At 40.5% G+C, this 20878-nt stretch overlaps 3 protein-coding genes across 3 annotated transcripts in view; all 3 read right to left on the bottom strand.

The window, feature by feature from the left end:
• Nucleotides 1–95: 95 nt before the first annotated feature.
• On the bottom strand, nucleotides 96–2831 carry LOC113470774 (the record flags this gene model as incomplete). Its single annotated transcript, XM_026829470.1, has 4 exons — nucleotides 2569–2831; nucleotides 1287–1484; nucleotides 606–749; nucleotides 96–217 (listed from the first exon to the last, which is right to left on the bottom strand). Coding segments are annotated over exons 1-4 (644 nt in total), but the record flags the coding sequence as incomplete, so codon positions are not given.
• Nucleotides 2832–4914: 2083 nt separating this feature from the next.
• The window catches only part of LOC103517347, a 52103-nt gene continuing 36139 nt past the window's right edge, over nucleotides 4915–20878 (bottom strand). The window contains 10 exon segments of the mRNA XM_026829472.1: nucleotides 4915–5577; nucleotides 6202–6444; nucleotides 7039–7330; nucleotides 9644–9804; nucleotides 13388–13603; nucleotides 15416–16016; nucleotides 16927–17087; nucleotides 17639–19460; nucleotides 19524–20316; nucleotides 20593–20789. Of these exon segments, the coding sequence (XP_026685273.1) occupies nucleotides 5500–5577; nucleotides 6202–6444; nucleotides 7039–7330; nucleotides 9644–9804; nucleotides 13388–13603; nucleotides 15416–16016; nucleotides 16927–17087; nucleotides 17639–19460; nucleotides 19524–20316; nucleotides 20593–20789 (4564 nt within the window). The 3' untranslated portion in view covers nucleotides 4915–5499.
• On the bottom strand, nucleotides 10687–11923 carry LOC103517346 (ranBP-type and C3HC4-type zinc finger-containing protein 1-like). The gene is made up of 2 exons (XM_008482372.2): nucleotides 11632–11923; nucleotides 10687–11174 (listed from the first exon to the last, which is right to left on the bottom strand). Exons 1-2 carry the CDS (start codon nucleotides 11830–11832, stop codon nucleotides 11094–11096), a joined length of 282 nt encoding a protein of 93 aa, XP_008480594.1. The 5' UTR covers nucleotides 11833–11923; the 3' UTR covers nucleotides 10687–11093.

The raw sequence follows: 20878 nt of genomic DNA on the forward strand, positions 1-20878 counted from the left end.
TAATGTTATTAGCTTTTCCATCAAAGAGAAAAAAAAAGGTTGAAAACGCCTTTTTAAAAATCAGGAAAAGGTTTTCCCTCGCCTCCATCACTTACCTAGGTGGTGGTTTGGTACAATCCTTGACAAGCAGCTTCGTGTAGAAGTACTCCTTCTTATAATTGCTATTATAGAAGACACTATTGGCCCTTATCACGTCGTACAGGTACAGATTAATGTCCTGGAATCGCAACGAAATGCTTTGTGTTAGCAAAGAGAACTTGAGGTTAATTGCAGTCCTCTACACAGGACATTGTAGCCTCAATTACCACCTAAACAAAATGGGTACAGCTGAGACACTTACCTGCCGTCTATGCAAAGAGGCACCAGAAACGGCAGAACACATCATGTGTGAATGTGGTGTTGCCTCTTACAAACGACTGCTTTACGTCTCAAGCATGATCATAACACTTGGAGAAGTCAAAGAAATCAGTCCTTAAAGAACCCTGGCCTTCGTAAGAAGTCTAGGGCTCTTCTAGAAAAAATAAAGGGAACGTCACAAAAGATCTAACCAGATCGGAGTGACCAAGGGCGTTTATTAAAGCCGATGGCCCTACTTTTACCAATACCTGGAATCGAATGTACAACCCGTAGGCTAGAATGAGGAACTGCAGCTCGGTGATGTACACTTGAATGCTGCTGAAGTACATGTAGTTGAAGTATAAGATGTTAATGATGGTGACATGACTCTCGTACAGTTGGAGAAAGCGAACCTGTGGGGGAAGCAAACGAAATCAAGTGTACCAAAAATCAAGGGAAAACCAACCTCGGTGTAGTGAAACGAAATAGAACAACCATGCAGTGAAAATGAACAAAACCAGCCTAGTTAGCTTCGTTGGTAGCGCGTCTGCCTTGTAAGCGCTAGGCCGCGGGTTCGATTCCCGCGCGGGGCGGATTTTATCCTGAAGGGATAATGTTCGTTCTCCGAACGGCTGGCTTTCTCCTATCCTGGCTCCCTTCTCTCTTCGATCTCGGGACGATAAGACTTTACCAGTTACAGTTCCCTCTGTCAAACCTCTTGGAAAAAAAGACTCAATGGTGTACCTACTGGTTAGCGCGGTGGACTTGGGCTGTGTAGGTTAATGGTTCGAGTCCAAATCAAGTCATAAAATTTATCAATTGGGAAATTGGGGATAGATTAAGTACGCGATGGGAACTTCGGGCCCCGTAAAAAAGCATCATATAGATATTGAAGATCCTTGAACGGACACTCACCCATCCAAATACCAACCACGCACAACGTTGCTTACCACATTGATACACAAGTTGATGAGCAGACAAGTAGCGATGAGAAGAATAGAGAGAACATTGTGAAATCTCACGTTACTGTCTATGAATATTGTAGAGTTGTATAAATCACTGTAGTAGAGAGACTTGTACAACTTCATAATGTACTTTCTCAGCATAAACAGAGTTGTGAATTTGGACACCAGGGCTGCCACACTGATCTGAAAGAGAAAGTGATAGTGCCTATTTAAGATGTTTGATATAACTGCGATAAAAAAAAAAGTTGGATAGAGGGAAATGTAACCGCTAAGGTCTTATCGTCCCGAAAGCGAAGAGAGAAGACAGGATAGGAGTAAGCCGGCCGTTCCGAGAACAAAACTTATCTCTTTAGGATAAAATCCTTCCCCGGGTGTGTGAATCTTACCCGCGAATTAGCGCTCACAAGGCAGGCACGCTACCCTCCAAACAAACTAGGCTTTTAAATCTTCCGTCACAAAAAAACCTTAGCGCCAGCCTAGTTAGCTTGGTTGGTAACTCGTCTGCCTTCTAAGCGCTAGGCCGCGGGTTCGATTCCCGCACGGGACGGATTTTATCCCGAACGGATAATGTTCGTTCTCGGAACGGCTGGCTTTCTCCTGTTCTGTTTTCCTTCTCTCATCGATTTCGGGACGATAACACCTTAGCGTTAGGTATACAGGGACGTTCAACCCCTTAAAAAAGTACAACTTTTACCACTATGGGGAATGATATCTGCACGGTCCTATAATACACGGAACTACTGGTTATATTGAATTCTTCTGCTTCATACTGTAGGCTGTTGAATACATAGGGTGTAATGTAGATATGATAGACAGTGCCCACTATCACCACAATGGAGTAGATCAGCTGGAACACGTTGTACTTGGCAGTTACACCCTGTAATATTGGAATATGGTAATTTTATTTATCCTTAACACTGCCAGCCTAGTTAGCTTGGTTGGTAGAACGTCTGCATTGTAGGCGCTAGGCCGTGGGTTCTTTTCCCGCCCGGGGTGGAATTTATAATGAACGGATAATCGTTCTCGGAACGGCTGGCTTTCTCCTATCCTGTCTTCCTTCTCTCTTCGATTTCGGGACGATAAGACCTTGGCAGTTCCTTCTGTCAAACCTTTGAAAAAAAAAAAAAAAATCCGAAAGATGTTTCTCCTTTTTTCGTTATTTTTCATTAAAATCTGGCACACATTTGTCTCAATCGAGCATTTATGGATCGCAAATGGGAAATAATTATTTCTTTGGTTTTCTTCTTCTTCTTCAAAAGATACTTACTCCCTGTATCGTAATGTCCAGAGGCAGAGTCGAGAATAGTTTGGATATTAACAGAAGGGACCAGGGTAGGAGAGGATACTTGAGTTTAGTTTCGTACAACTTGTCCATTTTCAGGTCACTGGGGTCCTCAGGATGGTCGGGTGGGTATGGACCCTTGTAAACAGCTGTAGATTCACTCATAATACTACTGTGTTTGTCGCGGTTTAAGAACGAAATTAGCAGAGATGGATAAGAATTTAGTGAAATGAAGGGGAATTATTGTTAATTCGATTCGAATTAGAACAAAGATACGAAGATGTTAATTAGTGACAATTTTACGATTTAATATTTTTCGTATTGTACAACATTAGGTAAGTTAGTTTATTATATTTATTATTATAATTAATTTCTCTCTGTTCCTTTTACTTTTTTGTCGCCTCTATTTCTAAGCGTGGTCTTCCATATTTTCCGGGTACTTTCAATGTCGCCCGCGGCTGTGTCTACTTTGGAGTGCAAGAAAACACGGACTTAACGACTTTTCATCATTGTTTGGAGGAGGAAGAGTTGAATCGAAGTACTTAATCAACCTCCCACCGTTATAATTGTACACAAAACTTCAATCACATTTCACATATAAAAATTAATTCAAAGAAAAATGCTCCAAGTTCTACTTTCTCAAAATTCAATATACATATTATGTATCTGCATAATTATCAAGGAAGTTCAAATGCCATATTGCCATGGCGCCATACTATTTTGCCATATTTTAGCAAATTCGGAAAAATGCGATAAAAAGCCTAAAACGGCTTATTTTGCCATGAAAAATGCCATAAAAAGCCTAAAAAGACTTGCTTTTTTTATTATTTTGTCATATTTTAAGCATTTTTGGGGAAAATATAATAACACTTTAAGAACAAAGAGAAAAAGTTTTACTAAAAAAGAACCGTGCTTAGTGGTTATGCATTTGGGAAAACATTTAGCATGAAAGGTCGATTCCCATGTAAAAAGTCCTCAAAAATCCAAATCTCAAGTCAAAACAGCGAAAAATTATTTTAAAACGTTGAAAATTATATTTTCATTTGACTTTCCAAGGAAAAATGTATTGCTTATTTTGCCATGTTTTGGACAAATAAATGCCTGTATTGTTTTGTTCAAAACTTATGGTACCTGAGATCAATCAATGTGATTTCTCAATATTTAGCCTTAAGATACCATGTATCTCATGTATCTTAAGGCTAAATATTGAGAAATCACATTGATTAAATAAGTGCCATATTTTCCTAAAATAAGTGCCATATTGCCATGCTTTTTAGTGCCATATTTTGGAAAAAATAAGTGCCATATTCTGAACTTCTCTGATAATTATACATATTCACAAGACGAGGGTTGTTGAAAAGCTGACGGTTCCAATGACTATTATTTACTATTTGAAATTACTATAATTTGCTAGGTACTTGGAACTTAGATTGTCTAACTATATTTACTAGCGGTCAAACTTTCTTGACTTGGCGGGGCGGAGCGCTACCGCGCTCCTTAATTTAAGTTGACTGTAATTGCCTACACGCTTGGATTTACTGTAATTTGACACTTTGATTGACTTGAGCTTGAAACTTGAAATCCATTGTGCGAGGTAATTTAATGTGCTTTTCATATTCAAAAAGAGAGGGAGAGTATAAGGGAGGATGACTTGAAATTTTCGAAAGGAAAGGGAAGAACAAAGGGAGAAAGAAAGAAATAGAGGTATAGGGAAGGAAGGAGGAAGGGAGAGAGAGAGAAAGAAGCAATGAAGAAAGTGAAGAGAAATAGAATTAACTCAAAACTTGTTTGTATGAAGTAGAAAAAATATGGTTTAAACAATGTGTTTTATTCATGGAAAATAAATGTCAAAACAAAAAACAAACAAACAAACAAACAAACAAATTCTAAACAGTAACACCAAATAAAAGATTAATGTCAGGCATAGTCCACACTTCTGTTGGAAATGTCATAAAACATTATCGTCCGACATTACAAACATAAGTAAGTGTGGACACTGCTCAACGGATCAAGTCTGACGTCAGAGTTCAGGACTCTGACGGAAAATAAAAATTGAATTTTCGACCTTTTACAGTTATTTTTTCGGAGTTTTGACCTCCGATTTGGATTTTCCCCAACTTTTTACATAGGAATCGACCATTTATTTATAATTTTTACCCATTTGCAACTGCTCCATTGCTATGAAGCTTACTCCCCCCTTCTCCCTGATATAGACCCCTTCAGTGATGATGTCAGAAAACAAGATGGCGTCAAGTGCGTAGAGTAAACAAACATTTGTTTACATCTGCGTGCCTGTTCTGTAGAGTTTCTCTGTTTTATGTCTCTAGCGTATTTTCTTTGATGTTTATACATTTTCCCCTTATATCAACTATCGATGCCAGCCTAGTTAGCTTGGGAAGTAGAGCGTCTGGCTTGTAATAAAAAATAAATAAGTATTACCTAATTACAATTAAATAATTAACATTTGGCACTAACGGTATGATTATAAACCTAATTTGTACCAGTTTTGGCAATTAAAATTTAGTTTTGGCACGTTGCACATAATTAAATTCGATTTTGTACACCCAACAATTTGTATTGTTGAATAAAATTGACATTTTGGCATAGTGACATCACAATTTAACAATATTCTTTAACAATACTTTCCCTTGTCAATTTTGTCTTCGCAACCAAATTATGAACTAACGTCTTGGCACCTAAATTATTATTTAGTGACTTTTGACACTAAAAATATTCAGCCAAATCTGACAATTTCAATCTTTGGTTATGTCAGTTGACGTAATGGCAGTTATTATTTAGTGATATTTAATCCGTCAATATTTAATGACAATTCCGTCAATATTTAGTAACAATGCCGTGAGTATTTAGCTATTTAGTGACAGTTCAATCAGTATTTATTGATAGTTCCATCAGTATTTAATGACAGTTTCCACACTGGGGGTGACATCTACCTCTGACTCGACACCCACAGCCACCGGAATTATCACCATGCCCCTGGGGAAAACAAAAACATCAATAAATTTGGGGTCGAGCGGATTTGAACACATCACATGCCTTCGGGCACACTCCATTTGTCAAGGGTCTAGGAGTCTAGGTTTACCTTGCCTTTTGAGATCACTCTAATTTGAAGAAACCATTTACAGATAAAAATTTGTGATGCAACAATAAGTTGAAAAATAATCCTTATCGATGTAGTAGTAGTTTACTGCTGGGATAAAAGGACTCTTTACTTCTTGAGTCTTTTGGTCCTATTTCAGTGTTATGTGAGCGCTAATTGCGAGTTCGATTCCCGCCCGGGGCGAACATTATTCTAAACAGATAAAGTATTTTCCCTGTCCTCGTTTTTTCTTACATTTCTGGACGATAAAACATACAGAAAGGGGAAAATCTAGTCAGAACTTACCCCAGGTCCCCACCTCGGGCCGCGCGTAACCCAACAGATCTCAGTCTTACACATGGAACACCGCAACCAATCACAGCCCGACTTTTTCATCACCAGAACTTCACAGCGTGGACATTTTTATTCTAAATAGATAAAGTCTTTTCCCTATCCTCGTTTTTTCCTCGATTTCCGGACGATAAAACATATAGAAAGGGGAAAATCTAGTCAGAACTTACCCCAGGTCCCCACCTCGGGCCGCGCGTGACCCAACAGATCTCAGTCTTACACATAGAACACCGCAACCAATCACAGCCCGACTTTTTCATCACCAGAACTTCACAGCGTGGACATTTCATAGCTTCACGTCTCTCGAGCATTCGATCCAACATCTCTTGAGTTTTCCTCGCATCCTCGTTCGTCTTAGCGACCTCTTTCAAATGATCCTGGTATTGCTTGCAATTCAGCTCATCATGAATCGCCTGATGTGAGAAGGAAAGTTATTAATGGAGCAGTTGCGCTTACTTGGGTGAGGTTTCTAAGACAAAGAGCAGAAAAAATGAGGAACGAGGGAATTTTTCTCTTTTTTTTTTTCTACGACTTCTAGATCTGGAGATAAATCGATTAAATAATAATGATAATAATAAAAAATACCGGTAAATCTTGAACTTTGACGTCACAGCATACGCTCCCGTACGGGATCACGTCATAGTTCTTTATTTTAAGTGACCAAACCTCTTTTTTTTTAAACTTCTATGACATGATTATTTAATTATTAATTTACCTGACAAGGTCAGCTCCCATGGCGTAGTGGTCACTGCGCTTACCTTGCACGCGGGAGACCCGGGTTCGATTCCCGGCGGGGTCAAAAAATTTGTATCGTGACTGGCTCAGCCTCGTGAGGAAAATGAGTAGCTATGTAATATAAATGCGCATAGCGACCGGTGCCAGCATGGTAGGTGATTGAGAGCTGGATTATTGTGATATATGTATTTGGAAAATCCTACAATGCTGCAGTGAGCACCCAAAGTTGTGAAATAATGACACAAAGAAAGACATTTATTATACATATTTACCTGACAAGTCAAACAGTTGCAGTGCCAACACACGGGACAATGAAATTCGTTCACCTCGTCCTCAAACGTGCACCAGCCCTGACAGTCCGGGGTTTTACAGTGGAACGCGTTCTCCATTTGATTCTCAGCCAGGGACACACACTTAGCGAGATGCTTGTCGTACAGGGCTGGACTCACGAGGGCTTTGATTTCCCGGTCCCGAATGAGGCAGGAACAGGAGTAGTCGTTGTCCACGTAGGGACACTTGACCTCTGCTTCGTCACTGTACTCGATGAGATGGGATAGACATTGCCTGCGGAAAGAGAGGGATTCTCAGTCGAGTAACAAACAAAAAGCTGGGTCCGTCCCTCCGGGAATTTTTTAGCCCGTAGTTTATTCGATCGTGATTAGAGAAAATCAGTACCTATGTACCTACCTAATGCATTTGACCTCTGCTTCGTCACTGTATTCGATCAGATGGGATAGACATTGCCTGCGGAAAGAGAGGGAGTCTCAGTCGAGTAACAAACAAAAAGCAGCTCCGTCCCTCCGGGAATTTTTCAGCCCGTAGTGATTAGAGAAAATCAGTACCTATGTACCTACCTAATTTGTTTAATATTCAGTTTATTATCATTCTTGATTTGATTTATTGATTTTACTTTCATGTAATTATTTAAAATCAAGACTAGAGCCCGTTCTCCCTTTATTCCCAATATAAGGTTTAAGTCACCCATCCAATTCCCAATATAAGGTTCAAGTCACCCATTCATTTATTGGCCTTGCTCGGCGTAGCTTAACATAGGTGACGCTAAAACCGGTCTTAGCGGCGATAGTCTACAAACCTATGTGAAAATAGGGCTTTTCATAGCAAGAAAGGGAGGGAGGGTGAATTAAAGAGTGTAAAGGAAGGGGAAGAAGGAATTAAGCAATGAAGAAAGTGAAGAGAAAATAGAATGAACTAATAAAAACTTGTTTGTATATGTAGAAAAAAGTCCGTTTTTAACAGTGTGTTTTATTAATGGAAAATAAATGTCTAAAAAATAAATTCTAAACAGTAACACCAAATAAAAAATGAAATGTAAAGCAGGGTCCACACTTCTGTTGGAAATGTCATAAAACATTATCGTCTGACATTACAAACATGAGTAAGTGTGGACACTGCTCAACGGATAAAAATATCCTGACAAAAATATAAAAAAAAAGTATGAACTAGCATGTCTAAAGTAGGAAAGTTTCACTGAACCTAATAGATATCTACTACTAGCCAGCCTAGTCAGCGCCTGTTTTGTAAGCACCAGGTCGCGGGTTCGATTTCCGCCCGGGACGGACTCTATTCAGGTAAGGTTCGCTCTCCGACCCGCGACGCTAAGATGTCAGTAGTTACAGTTCCCTCTATCAAACCTCTTTCTAAAAATATGTCTACATCTAGTAAACAATAATATTAATATAGCACCACAGAAAATTAGACAATATAAAAAGGAACAACAAAATTTGCACATGATAATAAACTTGGAACAGACAGACAGACAGACTGACAGACAGACAGACGACACCGAAGCGAATACAATAGTCCGTCCCTTATACCTTTTTATTACTGTTATAATAATAAAGGAAGGACGGACTAAAAAGCTGCTTGGCGTATTATTAATCATGAGGGGGCCGCTAAGAACAAGTCTAAGAAAAAATGTTTTGATAGTCTATCAATCTGGAAATGAACTTATCTGGAAGCCCAATTAAGCCCAGAGTTTGGGCAAAATTACCCTCATATTTTTGCCAAATTACGTCAAAATCGGATCGGATTAATTGAATTTGAATTTATTTATTTTAAAGTGCATACAATACAGGTAATTGACAAAGTATAATGGCAACACCCTATTACATTATAGACCTGCTTGGCGTATTATTAATCATGAGGGGGCGCTAAGAACAAGTCTAAGAAAAAATGTTTTGATAGTCTATCAATCTGGAAATGAACTTATCTGGAAGCCTAATTAAGCCCAGAGTTTGGGCAAAATTACCCTCATATCTTGAATATTTTTGCCAAATTACGTCAAAATCGGATCGGATTGAATGGGAAGTATTGAATCTATTCTCGCCCACCTGATGAGAGACATACTACGGGATGGACTTGCTACGACACAGACCACATGCGTCTAATGGAGCAGATGTTTCATTGCTACGAAATAAAAACGGCGGTGAAACACTCATCTTGAACTTACTTGCAGAATGAGTGCAGACACTCGCGCAGAACGGCACCATTAGATGGAGTACACTCAGTGAAACATATAGGGCACTCAAATGTTTCTATGTTCAGGACCAGTTCTGCTTTCTCCAGGACGGGCAAAATTACCCCCATATTTTTACCAAATTACGTCAAAATCCGATCGGATTAATTGAATTTGAATTTATTTATTTTAAAGTGCATACAATACAGGTAATTGACAAAGTATATTGGCAACACCCTATTACATTATAGACGGGGAAGTATTGAGTCTCTTATCGCCCATCTGATGAGAAACATACCACGGGATGGACTTGCTACGACACAGACCACATGCGTCTAATGCTGCAGTTGTTTCATTGGTACGAAATAAAAACGGCGGTGAAACCCTCATCTTGAACTTACTTGCAGAATGAGTGCAGACACTCGCGCAGTACGGCACCATTAGATGGAGTACACTCAGTGAAACATATAGGGCACTCAAATGTTTCTATGTTCAGGACCAGTTCTGCTTTCTCCAGGAGAACGAGCTCTTTATAGTTAGCTTCTTTCTGGGCTTGTGTTTTCTGGAAGCAAGGATGAAAAGTGTTAATTGAGGTGTTTGATGCAAAAACGACTTATAGGTTATAGGACATCAGACTTACATGGGTTGTAAGACTTGTAAGTCGTTTTTGCCCTCAATTACTCGTAATAGGAATACATCTTTTCGGAATAGTTAAGCACATAGTTTGTAACGTAGCGCGCCTGCCTTGGAAGCTCTAAGTCGCTGGCTAGCTTCCCACCAGGCGAAACTTTATTCTACTAAAAATAAATAAATAAAAGTTCCTACTATAAATAAAAGTTAAAATTTCTTCGTTTAGGATAAATTTCGTAGATTTTTTTTTTTTAAGAGGTTTGACAGAGGGAACTGTAACTGCTATGGTCTTATCGTCCCGAAATCGAAGAGAGAAGGAAGACAGAGGTTTTTGAAATACGATTGCTATTTTTTTGCTTTTTTACTTTTCTTATTTTATAGGAAGGAAAGTAATGTAGGTAATCAATACAAGGGAACTATAACTGCCAAGGTTTTATCATCCCGAAAGCGAAGAGAGAAGGAAGACAGGATAGGAGAAAGTTATCAAGACTTTATCCAGTGATGGCACGTCGAGTTAACGATTTTCCAATGGATCAGCGAAGTTAAGCAAAGTTGCGCGTGGTTAGTACCCGGATGGGTGAGGGTGACCATTTCGGCAATCGCGTGCTGTTGGCTTTTCCCGGTCCCACTCAGGCTGGGTGAGGTGAATGTGAGTAGGTGGGCAGCTTGTTGCCGAATGCAGGGTAAAACCCATTACTCAAAACCTTGAACCTTATTAAAAAAGTTATTGAGTAACATACCTAGGTACCCCTAAAAACACCATTTTCACCCCCTTATAAGCTAGAGAATCAAATGAAACCCAAGATACGAAATATCAGTGCACAACAATAAATTTATTGTCTTCAATTTTTAATAAAAATAAAATTTTACATCTTCTGAAAACACATTAGAATATAAATATCAAGGATTTTACAAATCCAACTCAAAACATAAATTTACAATAGAAAACCGACAAACCTATCGCACACTCTACCATCATTTGACGGTACTATTACCTATAAGGTAGCACCAATTAGCCATAAGAGACTTCGAATCCAGAGGTTGGTGGGGCGAATCCCAAGTTGTCATAAAATTTAGTTTAGTGTGTCAATTGAGGAACGCAATTTTTTGTGATGAGCTAATAAGATTTTCAATTAACGTAAAAATCCCTTTCTTTTAAAAGGATTTTTTGGCAAGATTTGTCTTCCAAGAATTCATATATTGAGTGACTTGATTATTGTCTTAATGACAATAGTTACATTTTGGATGACACTTGATTCCATTCACTCCACACTTGCAGCCAGCAGTTGTATCACCTTTGCCCTGGAAAAACAGAAAATAAAATCCTTGATTAGGAATTTACCAAATAGGAAACACAATAGGTAGCTACTGAAGTTTTACAGCTCAGAGTTACCAGTGTTTTCTTGCTTTTTAAAAAGATGAGTGTTTCACCGCCGTTTTTATTTCGTATCAATGAAACAACTGCTGCATTAGACGCATGTGGTCTGTGTCGTAGCATGCCCATTCCGTAGTAGGTCCCTCATCAGATGGGCGAGAAGAGACACAATACTTCCCATTTAGGTGCTGGGTCAACACGAAAAGACTAGAAAGTAACCCGTTGAAATATTTGCAATCCATTTCGTGTGGAAAGTGGCCTAATGGTCCATAAAATTCACGAGACCCTGTTTAGACTGCTGGGGTAAAGGGACTTTTCAGTCTCATTCTGGCAGAATAAACAATGTAAATACATACTTATATTCAATCTATTCAATTGACTTACATTAGGTCCCCACCTCGGGCCACGCGTGACCCAACAGATCTCAGTCTTGCACATGGAACACCGCAACCAATCACAGCCCCACTTTTTCATGAGCACCACATGACATTGCGGGCATGCCATGGCTTCACCACGCTCCACCATGTCATGCAGCATGTCACGCGTCCGGCGCGCATCCAGGTTGGTGTCCGAGTCTGCCTTCATGTGGTCCTGGTACTGCTTGCAGTTCAAACCGTCGTGGATAGCCTGGTGAGAATAAAAAGAGATTAAATAACATGATTGATGACTATGAATATTCGGCAACAATGAAGAAAGATTTTTTTTAAGAGGTTCTATTCTATTATTCTATTATGGGACTGGTTGCTCCTCTCCCAAGAGAGTATGCAATTAACACTGCGACCTCTGTAGATCTATTGTGACCAGTATTTTTCCCCCTGCCCAAGCTGCTATACCCTGGCCTTGATGGAACCTAGAAGTACCTTTACATTGTACTCATATTATGTATTATAAGTCAAATAAATTGTACAAATAAATTACAAATTACAAATTACAAAGTACCCTCACTGGTATATTTCAACCTCCCCAGTTTCTCTAAAATTCACCTGCAGCACCTCTAAAGAGTCCGCATACTCAGGTTTATAAACCAAGGATGAAAAGTGTTAATTGAGGTGTTTGATGCAAAAACGACTTATAGGACATGAGACTTACATGGGTTGTAAGACTTGTAAGTCGTTTTCGCCCTCAATTACTCGTAATAGGAATACATCTTTTCGGAATAGTTAAGTACATAGTTTGTAACGTAGGGCGCCTGCCTTGGAAGCTCTAGGGGCAGAAGAGGTTAAAATAGAGCTTTGAGGGGCAGGGACAGATTTAGGAACAGTAGGGGACGTAGAAGAGACAGGAACAGAATTTTGAGAAGGGGCATATTTAGGAGCAGATTACTTTTTCGGAGTTTTGACACCTCAGATTTGGATTTTTCACAACTTTTTACGTAGGAATTGACCTTTTATCAATAATATTTTCCCAATTGCAACTCCTCCATTATACATATTCACAAGACGAGGGTAGGCGAAAAGCTGACGGCTCCAATGACTATTATTTACTATTTGAAATTATTGTAATTTGCTATTTAAAATGACTATACCTAATTCACTATTTAGATCGACTGTAATTTGCTTTTTTTTTTTTTTTTTTTTTTTTTTTTAAAATTGTTAATAACTTTTTTCCCCCCTTTTGTTTTCTGGAAGCAAGGATGAAAAAAGTGTTAATTGAGGTGTTTGATGCAAAAACGACTTATAGGACATGAGACTTATATGGGTTGTAAGACTTGTAAGTCGTTTTTGCCCTCAATTACTCGTAATAGGAATACATCTTTTCGGAATAGTTAAGTACATAGTTTGTAACGTAGGGCGCCTGCCTTGGAAGCTCTAGGGCGCTGGCTAGCTTCCCACCTGGCGAAACTTTATTGTACTAAATCCTACTATAAATAAAAGTTGAAATTTCTTCGTTTAGGATAAATTTCGAAGATTGATTTCAGAACGGCTGACTTTCTCCTACCCATTTTGTCTTCCTGGATGATGAGACCCCCGTTTTTACAGTCCCTTCTCACACGCACTTACATCTTCGGCACATGCAGAAAATTTCCTATAGGTTGTGGCACCAATGGACACTTTGGGGCCATGGGCTCTTCGGGGACCCACATGGCCCTCTTTCTGAGCGAAGTCTACAGTTTATTGCACCTCTCGTCTTCATTAATTACCTGATCTACTTGCACCTCGGTCCTGATCTCATTATACTCGTCCGGGCTGACAAAGTACTCTTCTAGAACAGCATCACCAGGCTGTCTGGTAGCACACGCGGCGCATTCACATCTCGTCAGAGAATTCATCAGAGTACACAGTGGACATCGCCACCCTAACACTAGGGTGGATTCTGACATTATTGACATGGTTAGGGGGTTAGAACACAACTGAAATCAGAACAGGAACAATAGAATTTTCCTTGCGGAAACAATTTTTTTTTTAGGGGTAGGTAAGTGGTTCTAAATGACAGATGCGCTCAAAAACAATTAGAGGGAACAGGTTTGATAGAGGGAACTGTAAGTGCTAAGGTCTTATCGTCCCAAAATCAAAGAGAGAAGGAAGACAGGATGGGAGAAAGTCAGCCGTTCCGAGAACGAATACTATCCGTTCAGGATAAAACCCGGCCCGGGCGGGAACCGAACCCGCGGCCTAGCGCTTACGAGGCAGACGCGCTACCAACTAAGCTAACTAGGTTGGCATTCAAAATTTCGCGCGCCAAGGCAGCCATAACAGCCATTTTGAAATGATTTCTTATCACATTTTGAAAACCCCGCGAAAAAGTTGAAACGTGGGTTTTTGAAATACGATTGCTATTTTTTTGCTTTTTTACTTTCCTTATTCTATAATCTATAGGAAGGAAAATAATGTAGGTAATCGATAGAGGGAACTGTAACTGCCAAGGTTTTATCATCCCGAAGGCGAAGAGAGAAGGAAGACAGGATAGGAGAAAGCCAACCGTTCCGAGAACGAACCTTATCACTTTCTACATAATAAATTATGTTATCAAGACTTTATCCAGTGTGATGGCACGTTGAGTTAACGATTTTCCAATGGATCAGTGAAGTTGAGCAACGTTGCGCGTGGTTAGTACCCTGATGGGTGACCATTTCGGCAATCGCTTGCTGTTGGCTTTTCCCGGTCCCACTCAGACTGGGTGTGTGTGTGTGTGTGTGGGCAGCTTGTTGCCGAATGCAGGGTAAAACCCATTACTCAAAACCTTAAAACTTATTAAAAAAGTTATTGAGTAACATAGGTAGGTACCCCTAAAAAGACCATTTTCACCCCCTTATAAGCTAGAGTTGCTAGAGAATCAAATGAAACCCAAGATACGAAATATCAGTGCACAACAATAAATTTATTGTCTTCAATTTTTAATAAAAATAAAATTTTACATCTTCTGAAAACACATTAGAATATATAAATATCAAGGATTTTACAAATCCAACTCAAAACATAAATTTGCAATAGAAAACCGACATAACTATCGCACACTCTACCATCATTTGACGGTACTATTACCCATAAGGTAGCACCAATTAGCCATAAGAGACTTCGAATCCAGAGGTTGGTGGTTCGAGTCCCAAGTCGTCATAGAATTTAGTTTAGTGTGTCAATTGAGGAACGCAATTTTTTGTGATGAGCTAATAAGATTTTCAATTAACGTAAAAATTCCTTTCTTTTAAAAGGATTTTTTGGCAAGATTTGTCTTCCAAGAATTCATATTGAGTGACTTGATTATTGTCTTAATGACAATAGTTACATTTTGGATGACACTTGATTCCATTCACTCCACACTTGCAGCCAGCAACGAGGGATTGAGTGGTGATGGGTTTTCCCGTATATTCTTTACACCCATATGCTGGACTTTTTACACCCATATGCTGATTATTTGGTTGCTCAGAGGGACTTTTTATTGATTCATTTTGTTGAAGGAAAGATTGAACGGGACTTTTTACTCCCGTGTGCTGATTATTTGGTTGCTCAGAGGGACTTTTTATTCCCGTATCTTGTTGAAGGGAAGATTGAACGGGACTTTTTACTCCCATATGCTGATTGTTTGGTCGCTCAGAGGGACTTTTTATTCGCGTATCTTGTTGAAGGGAAGATTGAGTGGGATTTTTTACTCCCATATGACTACTTGGTTGCTCAGAGGGACTTTTTATTGATTTATCGTCTTGAAGGGAATATTGAGTGGGATTTTTTACTCCCATATGACTACTTGGTTGCTGAGAGGGACTTTTCGGTCCTGTCTCTTTCTTTTGGGTAGTGCCCTCCCCTTTGTAATCTTCTCTGATGTTGTGGTGCTCACTCGTATCACGTTCTAAACTGGAAGCTCGGCTGAAACATAGAGAGAATGCAGAGAAGGTACGGTCCAAACTATTGTCATCAAACTCTACGTCATCAACACTTTGGACATGGTTTGTTTTCTTGATTGCATCCGCGAGTTCTAGGCCGTTGGTTTCATTTAGTTTCGTTTCGATTACTTTAGTTTCCGTTGTGTTAGTACCGTTTACTTTGGTTCTGTTGACCAGAAGTTTGTTTTGTTGAATCTGTTCAGTTGTATTGTTATTGATTACAGTTGTGCTTTGTTGACTGCTGCTTTGAACATTTGCCGCTTTGGAACAATGTCTCGTTTCTTCACTGCTTTCCATATGTGCAGCAACATTCTTTTCACTATCTTTAGATTGAGAAATACTCGAGCTTGTGCTCGTAGTTGTACTTGAAGCCTTCACTTTCTGAATGGCTTTACTATTCTCAAACTTGACAAATGGTTTGATTTCATGATCATACTTTGAACATTTGTCGCTTTGGAACAATGTCCCGTTTCTTCACTGCTTTCCATATGTGCAGCAACATTCTTTTCACTATCTTTAGATTGAGAAATACTCGAGCTTGTGCTCGTAGTTGTAACCTTCAGGATAAAATCCGCCCCGGGCGGGAATCGAACCCGCGGCCTAGTGCTTACAAGGCAGACGCGCCACCAATAATAATTATTAATTTTAGCTTAAAATTTGTTTAAGTTTAATTTCTGGATAGAGCGATTTTTTTTTTTTTTTTTTTTTTTTGTAACTCCGATTATGGCCCGCTTTGAACATTTGTCGCTTTGGAACAATGTCTCGTTTCTTCACTGCTTTCCATATGTGCAGCAACATTTTTTTCACTATCTTTAGATTGAGAAATACTTGTGCTCGTAGTTGTACTTGAAGCCTTCACTTTCTGAATGGCTTTACTATTCTCAAACTTGACAAATGGTTTGATTTCATGATCATTTTTCCACTGTGTGAGAAAATTCCACTCTATTCACACGTTATTATTATTTCATAATTCTTTATTAGGATTTCTTTACAATATAATACAAAGTTTACCGGCTCAACGGATCGCGTGTTTCAACTTACTTGCAGAATGAGTGTAGACACTCGCGCAGTACGGCACCATTAGGTGGGGTACACTCAGAGAAACATATAGGACACTCAAATGTCTGCGTGTTCAGGACAAGGTCTGCCCTCTCTAGGAGAACTAGCTCCTCGTAGTTGGCAACTTTCCAAAGGGGTCACTTTCAATGTATGTACAATCCAGCACTGAAATGTTCATGTTGATAGAAAATGAATAGTGCGAGCAACAACTGAGCACCATTTGTTTTCTGTACTACATCATTCACTGACCACTTGTTGCATTACAAAATACCTAGGTTTCTAGGTACCTTGTTTCAACTTACTTGCAGAATGAGTGCAGACACTCGCGCAGTACGGCACCATTAGGTGGGGTACACTCAGTGAAACATATAGGACACTCAAATGTCTGCGTGTTCAGGACAAGGTCTGCCCTCTCTAGGAGAACTAGCTCCTCGTAGTTGGCAACTTTCTGGGCAGCCACTTCCTGGGAAAGGAAGACAGATAAGGTTAAAGGTTAGTTCAAATTTGTTTAACGGGAAGTTCGAATTTGTTTTATTTTTGATATTTGTTCAATGGAGGAGTTGGAATTGGGAAAATGTTATTAATAAAAGATCAATTCCTACGTAAAAAGTTGTGAAAAATGCAAATTTGAGGTCAAAACTCCGAAAAAGTAACTTTAAAAGGTCGAAAATTCAATTTATAAATGCCGTTCTAATGAAAAAGTTCAAAGAGTTGTGACGTCAGATTGCACGTCTAAATGCGCAGAAACGCATGCGCACAAACAAACGAAGCGGGAGTCATGAATTATGACGTCATCGCGTACGGGAGCGTATGCCGTGACGTCAAAGTTCAAGATTTACCGGTATTCTTTAAATCGATTTATCTCCGGATCTAGAAGTCGTAGAAGAAAAAGAAAAAAAATCCCTAGTTCCTTATTTTTTCTGCTCTTTATCTCAGAAACTTCAACCAAGTAAGCGCAACTGCTCTATTGGAAGAGGTTCAAAAATTTCTGAACCGCCCAAAACAGTCACTCACCTTCTCAATCTGCTCCTCGGCGCGCAGTCGGCCCAGCTCGTTCGGACTCACGGCATAGTTGCGGGGCACCCTGTAGTCCCTCGGCCTCTCACTATCGCAGGCCGCACAGCCCGGGCGAGTGGGTGAATTCATGAGAGTACACAGCGGACAGCGCCAGCCAATCAGCAGCGTCGAATTCGAGGGGAGGGTAGACACATCGAAGGAGGGGAAGGAATTAACAGGAGAAGAGGGGAGAGAAGCTTCGCGAGAAATGGGGAGAGAGGGAGGGAGCGAAGCTTCGGGAGAAGAGGGGAGGGAGAAAATAGACGGGGGAGAGGCAGGACCGGATTTAGGAGAGGTAGGAAGGGAGACAATGGGGGAATTTGTAGGGGAATAAACCGAGGTGGGGGACTGAGGGAGGGATTTAGGGGAGGTGGGAGGAGAATTGGGAAGAGACACGACAGGGGAAGCCGCAGAGGTTGGGCAGTGAGGGAGGGATTTAGGAATAGGGGACGTTGTAAAGGCAGGGGAGTTTTGAGGAGGGACAGATTTAGAAGTAGGGGCAGAAGAGGTTAAAATAGAGCTTTGAGGGGCAGGGACAGATTTAGGAACAGTAGGGGACGTAGAAGAGACAGGAACAGAATTTTGAGAAGGGGCATATTTAGGAGCAGAAGTAACGGAGGTAGGAACAACAGAGATAGTGCTTTGAGAAGGCCCCGGTTTAGGCGCAGGAGTGGAAGGGATAGAATTCAGCGCAAGAGGGGAAATAGATACGTTCCTATTGGATGGACGATTGCGTGCAGGCGGAAGAGGGGTAGAGGAAGAAGAGGGGGTGGGAGGATCTAGAGAGCTGGAGGGGGTAGGCGTGGTTTTAGAGGGGAAGTGACTAGAAGTGTTCGAGTTGCCTGTATGTTGATGAAGGGCAGTTTTAGAGGTACTAGGGCTTCCCAGATCTTGATTAAACGGAGTTTTAGAGATACTTGGGCTTCCCGTCTCTTGTTTAAGGGCATTTTTAGAGGTGCTAGGACTCCCAGTCTCTTGATTATAAGGAGTTTTAGAGGTACCAGGACCTCTCGGATCTTGATTAATCGGAGTTTTAGGGGTACTTTGGCCTCCTGTAACTTGCCCCGAAGAAAGTTGGGAAGCATTTCGTGCTGTGTCTTGCTGAAGGGAAGTTTGACCTTTCAGTCCCATATGTTCAGATGAAAACTGGCTGGTAGCATTTACTCCCGTCTGTTCTTTAGATGTAAACTGAGTGACATGAATTCCCTTATATTGACTAGTGGTGGGATTTTCTCTTGTATGTGTAGTATTGGTGGCACTTTCTCTCGTATGTTGAGTATTGGTGGCACTCATATGTTGGATATTGGCATTTAGTCCTGTAGGTTGACCAGTGTTATTTACTCCCGTTTGTTTAATGGATAGCTGAGAGCTGGAATTTCGTTCTGTATGATGAACGAGGGATTGAGTGGTGATGGGTTTTCCCGTATATTCTTTACACCCATATGCTGGACTTTTTACACCCATATGCTGATTATTTGGTTGCTCAGAGGGACTTTTTATTGATTCATTTTGTTGAAGGAAAGATTGAACGGGACTTTTTACTCCCGTGTGCTGATTATTTGGTTGCTCAGAGCGGGCAGAAGAGGTTTGAGGGGCAGGGACAGATTTAGGAACAGTAGGGGACGTAGAAGAGACAGGAACAGAATTTTGAGAAGGGGCATATTTAGGAGCAGAAGTAACGGAGGTAGGAACAACAGAGATAGTGCTTTGAGAAGGCCCCGGTTTAGGCGCAGGAGTGGAAGGGATAGAATTCAGCGCAAGAGGGGAAATAGATACGTTCCTATTGGATGGACGATTGCGTGCAAGGATAGCATTCAGCGCAAGAGGGGAAATAGATACGTTCCTATTGGATGGACGAGTGCGTGCAGGCGGAAGAGGGGTACAAGAAGAAGAGGGGGTGGGAGGATCTAGAGAGCTGGAGGGGGTAGGCGTGGTTTTAGAGGGGAGGTGACTAGAAGTATTTGTGTCGCCTGTATGTTGATGAAGGGCAGTTTTAGAGGTACTAGGACTCCCAGTCTCTTGATTATAAGGAGTTTTAGAGGTACCAGGACCTCCCGGATCTTGATTAATCGGAGTTTTAGAGGTACTTTGGCCTCCTGTAACTTGCCCGGAAGAAAGTTGGGAAGCATTTCGTGCTGTGTCTTGCTGAAGGGAAGTTTGACCTTTCAGTCCATGTTCAGATGAAAACTGGCTGGTAGCATTTACTCCCGTCTGTTCTTTAGATGTAAACTGAGTGACATGAATTCCCTTATATTGACTAGTGGTGGGATTTTCTCTCGTATGTTGAGTATTGGTGGCACTTTCTCTCGTATGTTGAGTATTGGTGGCACTCATATGTTGGATATTGGCATTTAGTCCTGTAGGTTGACCAGTGTTATTTACTCCCGTTTGTTTCATGGATAGCTGAGAGCTGGAATTTCGTTCTGTATGATTAACGAGGGATTGGGTGGTGATGGGTTTTCCCGTATATTCTTTAGCGAGAAGCTGAGAGGTAGCCGCTTGTTGAAGGGAAGATTGAGTGGGACTTTTTAATTCCGTGTGCTGATTATATGGTTGTTGAGAGGGACTTTTCGGGCCTGTATCTTGTTGAAGGAAAGATTGAACGGGACTTTTTACTCCCGTGTGCTGATTATTTGGTTGCTCAGAGGGACTTTTTATTGATTTATCGTCTTGAAGGGAAGATTGAGTGGGATTTTTTACTCCCATATGACTACTTGGTTGCTGAGAGGGACTTTTGGGTCCTGTCTCTTTCTGTTGGGCAGTGCCCTCCCCTATGTAATCTTCTCTGATGTTGTGGTGCTCACTCGTATCACGTTCTAAACTGGTTGGTTGGTCAGAGGGACTTTTTATTGATTCATCTTGTTGAAGGAAAGATTGAACGGGACTTTTTACTCCCGTGTGCTGATTATTTGGTTGCTCAGAGGGACTTTTTATTGATTTATCGTCTTGAAGGGAAGATTGAGTGGGATTTTTTACTCCCATATGACTACTTGGTTGCTGAGAGGGACTTTTGGGTCCTGTCTCTTTCTGTTGGGCAGTGCCCTCCCCTATGTAATCTTCTCTGATGTTGTGGTGCTCACTCGTATCACGTTCTAAACTGGAAGCTCGGCTGAAACATAGAGAGAATGCAGAGAAGGTGAGCACAACAGGGTTTATACGCTTTTCCAGAAAATTTCCAAGAATTTTCCAGAAAATTAG

Source organism: Diaphorina citri, unplaced genomic scaffold, assembly GCF_000475195.1.
Source record: "Diaphorina citri unplaced genomic scaffold, Diaci psyllid genome assembly version 1.1 scaffold1818, whole genome shotgun sequence".
In the NCBI taxonomy this organism is placed as follows: domain Eukaryota; kingdom Metazoa; phylum Arthropoda; class Insecta; order Hemiptera; family Psyllidae; genus Diaphorina; species Diaphorina citri.

Bases quoted from the DNA above. Each gene is read 5' to 3' on its own strand.
- LOC103517346 (XM_008482372.2), bottom strand. From the start codon at position 11,832: ATGAAGGCAGACTCGGACACCAACCTGGATGCGCGCCGGACGCGTGAC. The intron at 11,175-11,631 runs GTAAGTCAATTG...CTGTTTTTCCAG, and splicing joins GCCCGAGGTGGGGACCTAAT to GGCAAAGGTGATACAACTGC.